The 12489-nt window shown below is 32.8% G+C and overlaps 2 protein-coding genes across 2 annotated transcripts; both read left to right on the top strand.

The window, feature by feature from the left end:
• The first annotated feature begins 936 nt into the window (after nt 1–936).
• On the top strand, nt 937–12125 carry LOC149967145 (uncharacterized). Its single transcript, XM_090154415.1, has 3 exons — nt 937–1112; nt 9156–9245; nt 9332–12125. Exon 3 carries the CDS (start codon nt 9340–9342, stop codon nt 11725–11727), a length of 2388 nt encoding a protein of 795 aa, XP_090010541.1. The 5' UTR covers nt 937–1112; nt 9156–9245; nt 9332–9339; the 3' UTR covers nt 11728–12125.
• LOC149967146 (uncharacterized) lies at nt 1378–7735 on the top strand. The gene is made up of 2 exons (XM_090154404.1): nt 1378–1513; nt 4103–7735. Exon 2 carries the CDS (start codon nt 4443–4445, stop codon nt 7104–7106), a length of 2664 nt encoding a protein of 887 aa, XP_090010530.1. The 5' UTR covers nt 1378–1513; nt 4103–4442; the 3' UTR covers nt 7107–7735.
• Nucleotides 12126–12489: the final 364 nt, after the last annotated feature.

The raw sequence follows: 12489 nt of genomic DNA, 5'->3' as shown, positions 1-12489 counted from the left end.
TGAGATCTGGCTATCGTCTGCCACGGCGTTTGGCCCATTTGCCAGTTACACGGCAGCATTCTAGTTACCTATGAGATTTCTATGATAATATTAGAGACTCACGGTCTTGGAGGAAATAAGGAGAGCCAACTCACACTTAAAGGATGTCACTGTGTTACTTAATAATCAAAGAGTATGGAGGAAATAGAGATAAAACAACCAGGAGAGCGCTGCGGTAGTTATTTTAAAGCACGGCTTACAGATGTTTATCCCCATTGTCAACCCCACGGTGGTGAACGTTTCGTTGAGGACCTCTCCCGGTTGTTTTATCTCTATTTCCTCCATACTCTTTGAAATAATGATATGCATTTAATACAATTTTTTCATCGTTTGCTTATATTTTGATAAGTTTCTTTAAGAAAAAACGTTCTTATGACTTTTTAATTTGTCTGTAGCAGACGCTAGATCATAGGTGAAGCTAGCGCAGTTATGACTCGCAGACTCGTTTCGGTCGCAGACTCGTTTCGGTCGCAGACTCGTTTCGGTCGCAGACTCGTTTCGGTCGCAGACTCGTTTCGGTCGCAGACTCGTTTCGGTCGCAGACTCGTTTCGGTCGCAGACTCGTTTCGGTCGCAGACTCGTTTCGGTCGCAGACTCGTTTCGGTCGCAGACTCGTTTCGGTCGCAGACTCGTTTCGGTCGCAGACTCGTTTCGGTCGCAGACTCGTTTCGGTCGCAGACTCGTTTCGGTCGCAGACTCGTTTCGGTCGCAGACTCGTTTCGGTCGCAGACTCGTTTCGGTCGCAGACTCGTTTCGGTCGCAGACTCGTTTTATGGAATATGTGGTGCCATTAGGCAACTGCGTTTAATTGTCCGACTTGGCAACTTGGCTCTCCTTATTTTCTCCATGCTCCTGTTGCTGCAGTTTCTCCTCAGCCCTCGGGTCCCTCTCAAAGCCTCTATGCGATTTAAATTTTTCATCAGTGAATGTCTGGATGATGATAAATTTTAAATAATATTAAAATTTTCAAATAATCTTTGAAAATAACCTATTATTAATGATAATTTTTAACATTTAAAAAACCGATATGATATAACTATAGCAACCGCATGATTTTCATATTTCCGTAACTGGTAAGATTTTTTATTGTTAAGTAGAGGCTCCCTGGTTAACCAAGGCCTAACATAATTACTAATTTAAATCATAAGCCCATGGATTAAACAACCATACAGCATACGGATTGTGCTTGATTAAAAGACCTTTCAGATAGTTCTGTTTGAAAGTGTCTGGTTTTTAATTCCAATTAAGTGGTTCTTGATAATTGACAACCACTGTGCAATCTGTGACTATGAGTAGAAATCTTATTGATTTGTCACAATTTGCAATCTATGAACTATACATGTACTAATATAGGTACTATTCTAAGGTGTATGTAGTGATTTACTTAATTTTTAATCACGGTTGAAGAAAATCGAAGCCTCTGGGTGGCCATTTTCTACAATTGGTTCTATTTCCAATAAGTGGTTAATGCACTGTAGGTAGTCTACAGCTAAATCATTTCAATTACATTCTTCATAAGTGAAAAGTTGTGGGTGTGATCGTGTTGTAAATTCACATGTTCTCTTTTAGTAATGGTGCTGATAAGGCAAATTTTATTGGCAGGACTTAAAGAATTATAGATCCATGTTAAAAAGTGGTAATAATTTGGCTGGTTTTTTTTTAAATTTTAAAATTGTTCTAAAATAAATATTAATTTACAAGAAAGAAATTACTCATAGTTGCATATGTAAATTTCGAAAACAAATAACGTCCCATAAATTATGGAGAAAGTCTAGGTTAATTCCCTATTGAATGATTTGTTTTCTAATATTTCAGCTAGTCAAATGTCACTGGCACAAGAAGTAAACAAAATTTTAGTGATTGACCTTAATTGTGACTACACATGAAACATTAATCATTCTAAATTAATAGGGCAACACTCCCAAACCTGTTTACGCCAAAATTAGTATGCTTCAAACTGCAGCTAATTTTCGTAAAAATTCCCTCTTCCATTCAAAGATATAAGATGTAAATGTTTCAGTGCAATTTGTTTAAGGGTTCCTTCAATTCACTTAAGGAATTAAAATGTTTTAATTTTATGGCTATTACTAACGGATGGAAAATGGTGCCTCAGAACAGACAGAATGATCAAGTTTTAATTTATTCACTACTCTCAAGACAGGCTCAGGAAAGGGTGTACGATTTATCTACTTATGTAGCTGATTGAACCCTTTAAATGAGCTAAAAGAGTTCAAAGTAAAGTCCACTTAATTTTACAAACAGTAAAAAACTTATCACAAAAGTGAATAATACTGAAAGTATTCTTAAACTACGTTTACTTTTGATGAATAGTTTTTTGATTTGGTTTACAGATGCTGTCACATCCTACATTGTAGTGTTGGTTTTCTTTTTTTAAATAGACAAAACTTTTCAAAAATGGCACCACTAAGTCACTGATCCCTGGTGTTATCAAAATTTAATTGAGTTTATTTTTAGTTATAGTTTGCGCAAATATTACATAGCCATTTAATTTATTCAAAATGAGCTGTAACTTGATAAATACACTAAAGATGCTATTTTTTATTTCATTATTTAGATTAAGTCGTAGTATTAGCTTATTAATAATTTTTAAAAATTTTATCATCCAAAACTGTGAAACTTTAAGCACAGATTACCTTGAAGAAAGTTTATAAAACTTTTTACTGACCAGAAAATGTGGTATATTTTTGTTTATCCAAGTTGAAAGTTATAGAAATTTGAATTTTCTTAACAATTTTTGTACAACTATACCAAAAAATTTTAGTTTGTGGTTTTGGGCATCTTGATTTGAACGACAATGCGTCTAATATATTACTGGAACAGCAAATGGTTTATTTAAAGTAGATTATATTAAATATAAAATTTTAATTAACAAAACGTGCTTCAATCTAAACAACTACTGACTCTCGTAAGGTAATTTCTTTACTAGAAACCAATTTTAGCGTGCAGTTAGATATTCTAACCCCCATGATTTCAAAACAATGAGTGTAATGCAATGTTGAGTCTGAATTTTCTAAATAGAACTTATTTTATTATTAATACTAAGAATTTTCTTGTGTGTGTAGTTAACTCAAAGATAAATATAACTGATTAAATACTTTAAAATTAAAAGTTACGATTGATAAAAAAATGATAGATTTCAAGGCCCCCTAAGTTTGAATTGGGCATAAGGCCCCATGTATTCAGCACTAAACAGGCGCGGGAGAACTCAAAACTAGGATCTCCGCTACCTGGAAGGGAATAAGAGCAAATCCTCCCAACCACCCTCACCCCTAACACCTATACTACCTCTTGCCATATATGATGTAGTTTCAGGTGTAGCATGCATTGGGGAATTTTTGCATAAGTCGGTTTTTCACCACCAGGTGGATTCATGTAGCCTTTTTGGCCAGTCATTAGCCTACCGTTAAAATCCTGTTCGTTTCAAACTTAGGGGGGCCTTAATAGGCTTATGATTTCACACAAATATAAGACGTATGAAGAGTTTCAATGTATAGTTTTTGATTTATTTTTTAGGTTTTTATTGATGTAATTTTGTATTGGTAAATTTCCATTTCAGAGTTGATATTACTTCAGATTTAGGATGTAGGTTTTAGATTGCCAATCCTTTGATTCTCTACTTTAAAACCCCTAAAATTGGACTGAAAATTGTAAAAAAAAAAGTTATGAACTTTTTTAAGGTTATTTATATTTGTATGACCTCATATTATTTTAGTGGTTGGTTAATTTTTGAAACTGTGCAGAGTTTAGCTTTCCCACATGATATAGCATAGAATTAAAAAAAAATTAATCTATTTATTATTCTTTTTAACAACTTACTCTTCAATTTAAACACCTTGTAACCTTTCTCTTAAAATTTGCAAAAACCAATCCCTTAACATAATTTAAATTCATTCCCAAAGTTCCAACATGGGTTTTTTATTTAAAACTCTTAAATTTAGAAATTGTTTTTCTTGAAATTATTTAGAGAAAAACTACATTGAGGCAATAGTTCTGTTGCGCAAAGAATTTTTGTTTTCTTAGATTGCTGTTTTTGTATTTTTAGGCACTGGTACTAATAATCAAAATTTGAATGAACAAGGAGAATCGGTTCATTGGCACAAGTGTTCTTTCTGAAGAGAGAACTAATGGTTGAAGAAAACATCTCCAGTTTTATTTGAACATTAATATTCCTTGCAAAGTTTACTTTTCTTGCACAAGTTAAAAGATGTACTTCACAACAGAGATACGAATTGATTCAATTGAACAATAACTTAACCTTCAATTGAAAATTATTTTGACTTTTCATTTTGCTTTTCCAATTTAACACAATTAGTACCAGTACGTAAACTCAGAGAAATTTCAAATTAATTGCCTGGATATAGTATTATTCCAACTTCATCAACATGGATTCTTCAACCGTAGAAGAGCGGCCTGGTAATCACCATGGAACTTCAACTCTTTTTGCAGAAAATGCTGTGGTAGAAAATATTGAAATATTACCGGATGTATCAACAGTTGAACTTAATGATCCCACTAATGAATATGGCTTTTCTGAAGATGGTGAAGATTCTTTAGTTGAATTTGAAGAGTGCGCTGAAACTGAGAGCACTGGTAGCTGTCCTGGACAGGATACAGCATTCTGGCCAGAAGAAAATCAAGAAGAGTTACATTCATCGGTTTCTCCTGAAGTAAACACAAGCAGTAATAATCATGAAATGACCACTTCTAATAATGATCATGAAGCCATAAATGATTCTTTAACTAATAAGTCTGAAACCACATTACTCTTACGTTCATTTAATTGCAAAGATTGTAATGAAGTATTTGATAATGAAATGGATTTAAAATCCCATAGCGCTAAGCATTCAAATAAACTTGAAGTATGTGATGACTGTGGGCTATCATTCCGTACAGCTTTTATGTTAAAGAAACACAAAAAATCCCACACTGGTGATCGCAAGTTTAAGTGTGACATTTGTTATTCTCTTTTTCGAGAAAAGTCTTCGTTGAAACATCATCAACTTAAACATACTGTTGAACTACCATTTTGCTGTAGCGTATGCTGTCTCAGATTTAATACAGATAATGCATTAAAAACGCATTCTAAAACTCATGAAATACCTTCAACTACTGTTAGTAAGAACACCACAAAATTAAGATCGCGCACACGGGCAAATGTTACTAAGAAATCTACATTCAAAACACCTATTCCATTGAATGTCACTAAAAAACCTTCCAAACCTGAGCCAAGAAATAAAGCCAAAGCTAAACCACCTGATGAAAATAAACAAAAAAGCCGCAATAAAAGTACAGTCAAAAAGAAGGTAAAAGCGAAAGCGAAACCAAAAATTTCTACTTCTGGCAATGATCCTAATGAAAGTAATGAAACTAGCATAGCTAAAGAATTTGATCCTGTACTGACACCAGATGTGAATAAAAACGAAGATGTTTTAGATGAAAAAGTAGATGGAAAGAGTTTTGAGAACGAAAAAGGTTCAGGGAGCGTAGAAGATGGTTTTGCGAGCGCAGAAGAGAATGATTTCGCTCAAGGTGATGGAAATGTTTCAAAAAGTTGGAATAATACTAAGAAAAAAGGGAAGCAGCATCAGTGTAGTACTTGTTCGCAGAGCTTTTATCAAAAAGCAAGTTTAGTGGCTCATGAAAGAAAACATACTGGAGAAAGGCCTTTTAAATGCGAACTTTGCAATTATAGTACGAGAACTAAAAAATGCTTAACGCTTCACACGAAAAGTCACTCTGATGCAAGGCCATATGCTTGCGATTCTTGCGATCTGAAATTCAAATTAAAACACCACTTATCAAATCATAAACTTATTCACCTTGAAGAAAAACCTTATACATGTGACATATGTGGATGGTCATGTCGTCAAGTAGCGAAATACAATGCACATAAAAGGGATCATTTAACATTAGAAGTTAATCCTAAGGAAGCAAATAAAACTCCAAAGAAAAGCAATAAAAACCCAGTTCGTCAGAAAGATCGCGATGGGGCGTTTTACAAGTGTCCGGAATGTGATGCTGTAATTAAAGGGAAATGTGGGTTGAGGCTTCATAAGCGTTTTGTGCACTTAAAAGATCTTCCGCATCTGTGTGATATTTGCGGGGTAAAAAGTCGTTCAAGGGCTCATCTTAAATTGCATAAATTAACCCACACTGGGGAGAAACGTTTTAAGTGCCGGTTTTGCGAGTACTCGAGTATTTTGAAGACAGGCTTGTTGCACCATGAAAGAATACATACAGGTGAGAGGCCATATCAATGTGACACTTGTGGGAAAACCTTTCGTTTGAAGAACCACTTGAAGAATCACTCTCTTATTCATACCAATGAAAGGCCACATAAGTGCGACCAGTGCAGCGCTGATTTTAGACAGATTGGTGCTTTGCTCCTTCACAAGACTACCCATACTGATGAAAAACCATTTGCATGCGATGAGTGTGATGAAAAGTTTCGTTTAAAAGCAGAATTGAGGAAACACAAAATTACTCACTCGGTTAAAAACCCATTTAAGTGTGACGAATGTGGTTCCATATTTAGATTAAAAGCGCATTTGCAACAGCACAAAAAGACTCATCAGATAACTGAAAGATCATACAGATGTGATTTATGCGATTCAACATTTAGGCAACTAACCCATTTGACTCAGCATAAGAAGTCACACACAACTGAAAAACCTTTTAAGTGTCAACTGTGCCCCTCTGCTTTCCGAGTAAGGTCAAACCTAAGGCGTCATGAGTTAGGACATTCAAAGAAAGGGCAATTGATTGTACCCACTAATATGGAAATTTCTGCAACAGATAGAACATCTTCTATAAGTGACGATAATACAATGAGTAACGGTTCATATCATCATGAAGATGTTGTTTACAATAAACATGTTGTTGATGGAGACTTTGTGGACTATGGTGCCAAATCTTTTACAGAATTTTCCAATTCTCTATGTGATTGGACAAAAACTTTGCGCCCTCGCAGAGATACATTTCCAATCAGATATATTGGTCCTGAAGAAGAAATGGGACTTCCGTCTTCTTCATATCGCTACCATTAAAGCGAGAATAAAAAGCATATTTTTGTAATTAAGTTTTTGTGGTTCATTGCATAGCTCCATACTATAATTTAATTGTTTTTATAGCTATAACTATCTTTATAAAAATTTGAAGCTTTTCTTATTATTCATAATAATAACCATTAATTAATAGTTTAAAGACTCTTAATTGAACTTTCACTCATCGTTTTCACCCTTACAAATGTATTACTTGAGATGACCACCATGCAGAACTTTTATTGGAAGTGAATATATTGATTGTAATATCAAGTTAAATGTAAAATAGTTACAAAAGGATACGGTTTTTAATACACCTAAAATAGTATAAACAACTTATATTCTATTTAATATATGTAGTTTAGGGCTTCTCTCAAATAGCGTAATTTAGAAATGTTTATGAAAGTAGAAGTTGAATTTGTGCGCAATCTTAGCAGGACTATCTAAGATATAACTATATGAAATATCATAGTGCCTCAAATTCCACTTGACTTTTGCACATAAAATTAAAGTTTGCGAGGCACCTTATAAAACCTATAGCTTTACTTTAAAACAATTTTAAAACTCGTACATAGCAGTTTTAACTATTACTGTGTTTTTGTGTAACAATGTTGTATTATTGTATTCATGGGCTTTATTTGGAAATTAAAAACTTGATATCTAAACGCTTACCCTAAATTTTATTTCTCATACTTTAGTGAAGCCAGTGTTATTTGTAAATGTTTTTAGAAACTTTGGAACATCTTTCATTATAAGCTATTGATTTAAATAAAACAAGTATTTAAGATAAAAAAAATTGTAGGATTTTAGCACAAGCACAAGAATGTACTTAAATAATGAAGTTGTACCTTAATGATAGATAGAAATATGTTCCATTTCTCCTTCCTTACTTAGTATGCTTTACTTCTCTTTGTGAATTTATCAGAATTTGAAGGGAAACTCTGAACTCATAAAATTTTTGTTTTAAAACTTTTGCAACAACATAATGAAAAACACTCTTGTTTACCTATAAAATGTGTGAATTCATCAATTTACTTTTTTACTCCATAAAAGTCTCAAAAAGAAAAAGAAAAGCATTTTACACAATTCCCCAAATGGTATTTCATAACGGTAAATTTTAGTCCAAAGGATAATTACTTTCATTATGAAGTTTGCCACTACATTAAATACCTTGTTATGTAACTATATAACAAGGTAGTAAATGTACTTACTAACTTCTTGTTTGTTTCTTACCTTTTAACCAATAGTAAACTAATAAGCACAATGGTATTACTATTATCTCAAACAGACCAAATTTCATGTATTACTTTGAAACCCAACACACTATTGTGAAATTATCCTTAACCATTCCCGATGAAGATTGAGCCCAATTTTACATAACCCATGAATTTTGAACCTAAGCTATAAATTTGCCTCCTGAATTACCAGAATTTTTTCCAATTTTCCTTTACAAAAGCAAGCTATAATGGAAATTAGTTGATTATCAAACATGTTTTAAGAAAAACTCCCAAATCATGTACTCTCAGTTATGCCATTGCTTTGGAAATAAAACGTATTTATATATTAGTTGCTGGTGCAAATTGGAGTGACAACATTTTTAGAGTAGCGATGTTGGTTTTCTATCACGTTGCTCCAAGTAAAATTAAATGTGTAGTAATTACTGACTAATACTGACTCAAGTTAAGAGCTTTTATTTGTACAGCAAACTATCTGAACAACCATCTTTGGGGAAAACGTTTATGGTAAATGTCCCAAACTTTTTACTAAATTGTTTTTAGGATTTGGGAGTTGATTTATTTTTAATTGTTAATTTCATACACCTAGTTGTTTAAATAAAATATTGATAAATAGAAATTTGTGACACTACTTTAAAAAAGATTAATAAAGAAAAAATTTCAAGAATTGTTCAATGGGATAACTGATACTAAGAAAAATTTGCGGAAATATTATATTTATTAAGAAAATAGTTCATTTAACATTTTCCATTCGATCACTTCTGATGTCTAAAAATAGATTTGTTTTTCTTGTAAGATGTTTATTTCTGTATTTTTTCAGATACTTGCACTAAAAATTCCGAATTGAATGACAAGACGATAAATTCAGTCAACTGTAATGATACTGCTTCCCATACTACCATAAGAAAAGGTGTTGTGTGTGGACTTGATTTTAGTGGTATATTGCTTGAAATGGACACTGCACTTGCAAAGAATCACAGAAGTCATTTTATTTAGGATCAGCAATGTCTTTTATTCAAGAGCCTTTTCGTTCTGTAGAAGCAGCATTATTATCCTGTCCCACAGCTGTGGAGGACATTGAAATTCTGCCTGATACTTCAAATATTGTGCCTAATTTGGCTGTGAAAGAAGGGTGTCACTGTAATGGAGCTGTATTAGATAAAAATACCAAAGAATTGTCCCCTAAAAGTGATGGAATATCATTTCCTCAAACTTGTCATACTGTTATGTCCTCTCTAGCTGAAAAAGAAAAACTAAGAATTGATGAAGTAGAACTAAATAAGAAAATTATCATTTTAAATAATAATTCAATTAAGGACTTTTTAAACACAACATTTAAATGTTGTAATTGTAACCAAGTATTTGACTCTGAAATCAACTTAAATTCTCATAATTTGACACATGGTATGAAATTGGAAATATGTGATGAATGTTCCATGCCTTTTCGTACACCTCTTCTCCTGAAAAAACATATGAAATCCCACGAGGATAATCGACAATATAAATGTGATATTTGCAATTCGCTCTTTAGAGAAAAATCATCTTTAAAATATCATAAACTTAAACATTCTGCTGAATTGCCATTTTCTTGTCAAACTTGTTGTTTTAGATTTACTACTAAAGATGAGTTAAAAGAGCATTTTAAAACTCATATAAAATCTAGTAAAAAACCCTCCCTAAAAAAAAATTTGAAAAAACCTGATATAGAAACAAAAGAAGCAACAGCAACGAGCATTGAAACCTCACCTATATGCTTAAGTGATGTTACTATTGAAACTACGATTTGTAGTATCACAAATGAAACCACTGAATGTAAAGAGTCAATAAATAACTTAAACATAGCTACTGAGTCGGATTTAGAAAATCAAAATTTAGAGGAGAAAACTAGTAATCAATTGAGCTTGGAAAACAATTTAGAGAATGCTGCAGAGATTACCAATGAGCAAAAAGAAACTAAAGCAAAGTCTGATTCTAAAACTATAGAAAAGCCTCATCAATGCAAGACTTGCTTCCGTAGATATCGCAAGAAATTTTATTTAACAGTTCACGAAAGAACACATACAGGAGAAAAGCCATTTATTTGCGACGTTTGTAATTTTCGTACTAGAGATAAATCTAGTTTGAACAATCATAAAATTAAACACTCAAATGAGCGGCCGTATGCATGTGATTCTTGCGAATTGAAATTCAAAATGAAGCACCATTTAGTAAATCATAAGCTTACTCATGTTGAAGAAAAACAATATACTTGCGATATATGTGGATGGTCAACTCGTCGTATTATAAACTTTAAAGCTCATAAGCGAAACCATTCACTTCTAAATTCGCAACCAAATAATTCCAATAAGAAAAGTGGTGGAAAAGAATTGGTTTTTGAGAAAGATGTTCACAATGGAGACCTTTATAAATGCAATTTATGTGATAAAATTTTTATGCGTAAACATACCTTTCTTATTCATAAACGCTATGTTCATTTAAAAGATCTTCCACATCTGTGTGACATTTGTGGTATTAAAAGTCGCTCACAAGCACAGTTAAAAATTCATAAGTTAACCCACACTGGAGAAAAACGCTTTAAATGCCAATATTGTGACTATTCATGTATATTAAAAACAGCCTTGCAACAACATGAACGGAGACACACAGGTGAGAGGCCGTATCAGTGTGACACTTGTGGGAAAACATTCCGATTGAAGAGCCATTTAAGGAACCATACTAGAGTCCATACCAGAGAAAGACCCCATAAGTGTGATCAATGTGACGCTGATTTTCGACAATTAAGTGCTTTGATCCTTCACAAGACTACTCATACAACAGAAAAACCATTTGCATGTGATGAGTGTGATGCTAAGTTTCGTTTGAAAGCGGAACTGAGAAAACACAAAATAACTCATTCAGTAAAAAATCCATTTAAATGTGATGAATGTGGATCTATCTTTAGATTAAAGTCACATTTGCAACAACACAAGAAAATTCATCTGTTAACTGAAAGATCTTACAAGTGTGAATTATGTCCGTCAACATTTAGGCAGCTAACTCATTTGACTCAACATAAGAAGTCGCATACTACAGAAAAACCTTTCAAATGCCAACTTTGTGCCTCTGCTTTCCGAGTAAAGTCTAACTTAAAACGCCATGAGCTTGGGCATATTAAAAAAGGTGAAATTATCCCACAGCATTCTGTGGAGGATGTGTCAACTGGAACTGTTTTTGAAAGTGATGAAAATACTGGAAGCAACAATTCATTTTTGAGTGACATAGTTAAACCCTCTCTTCATCAAGCTAATCCAAATGGCGAGCCTATAAATTACTCAACTGAATGGACTAAAATATTACATCCGCAAAAAGAATTCAGCCATGGGGAAGAAATGGAACTCTCTCATATGGCTTAGTTTCTTAGTATTGTGTTTCTTTAAATAGGTATAAATACAATACCAATAATTATAGAGACAAAATCATTTATTTTATTTCCAGTTTTGATCTTAATGTACCAAAAACGCAAGTAGTGTTTAGTGGTTTACATGTACTCAGTTTTAAATATTTCCTTGTTTTCAATTCATATGATAAACATAACTTCAAGCAACTCATGGTTTCATTATTATTATTATTATTATCATAATATTGATATTGGACAGAACCACTGTCTACTTCACTCTTACCAACCACCACTTTTCTCAGAATTCTGGTCATGAGCTTGTTATTTCTGCCCCCTTCTCAGTAAAATGAAGCGACATACTTAAGTTTGAAATTACAATTTGTTAAGAAATCTTTTTATTTGGGTATCAATAAAAATTGTAGACTCCAAATTTAACTGTAATTTAATTTGATTAAATTTTAGATTCATAAAACAATAGTTTGGAAAAAAAATTTTTTTCATTATTCTTCAGTGTAAAATTTCTAACTCAGATTGTCATGTAGTAACGTACTATTAGAATTTTTTAGGGTAAAACTGTGTAATAACAGCACTCGCAGATTTTCTTTTCATGTCTTGGAAGCTATCACAGATACAAAAGTTATGATCATTAAAATTTAAAGGGTTTTTTCATGGTTATTACAGACATGTAATAGAAAGTTGTCTGTAATTTGATGTTTTATCCCTTAGATTGTCAGAAAAGAGAAGAATACAACCACAAACAAACTGTCAAAAAATTTAT

Source organism: Leiobunum rupestre, chromosome 1, assembly GCF_980474605.1.
Source record: "Leiobunum rupestre chromosome 1, qqLeiRupe1.1.hap1, whole genome shotgun sequence".
Classification (NCBI taxonomy): domain Eukaryota; kingdom Metazoa; phylum Arthropoda; class Arachnida; order Opiliones; family Sclerosomatidae; genus Leiobunum; species Leiobunum rupestre.
Note: the sequence above shows the minus strand (reverse complement) of the source record. Positions and strands in the feature narration are given on the sequence as shown.

Coding starts and splice junctions, on each gene's coding strand:
- LOC149967146 (XM_090154404.1), top strand. CDS start 4,443: ATGGATTCTTCAACCGTAGAAGAGCGGCCTGGTAATCACCATGGAACT.
- LOC149967145 (XM_090154415.1), top strand. CDS start 9,340: ATGTCTTTTATTCAAGAGCCTTTTCGTTCTGTAGAAGCAGCATTATTA.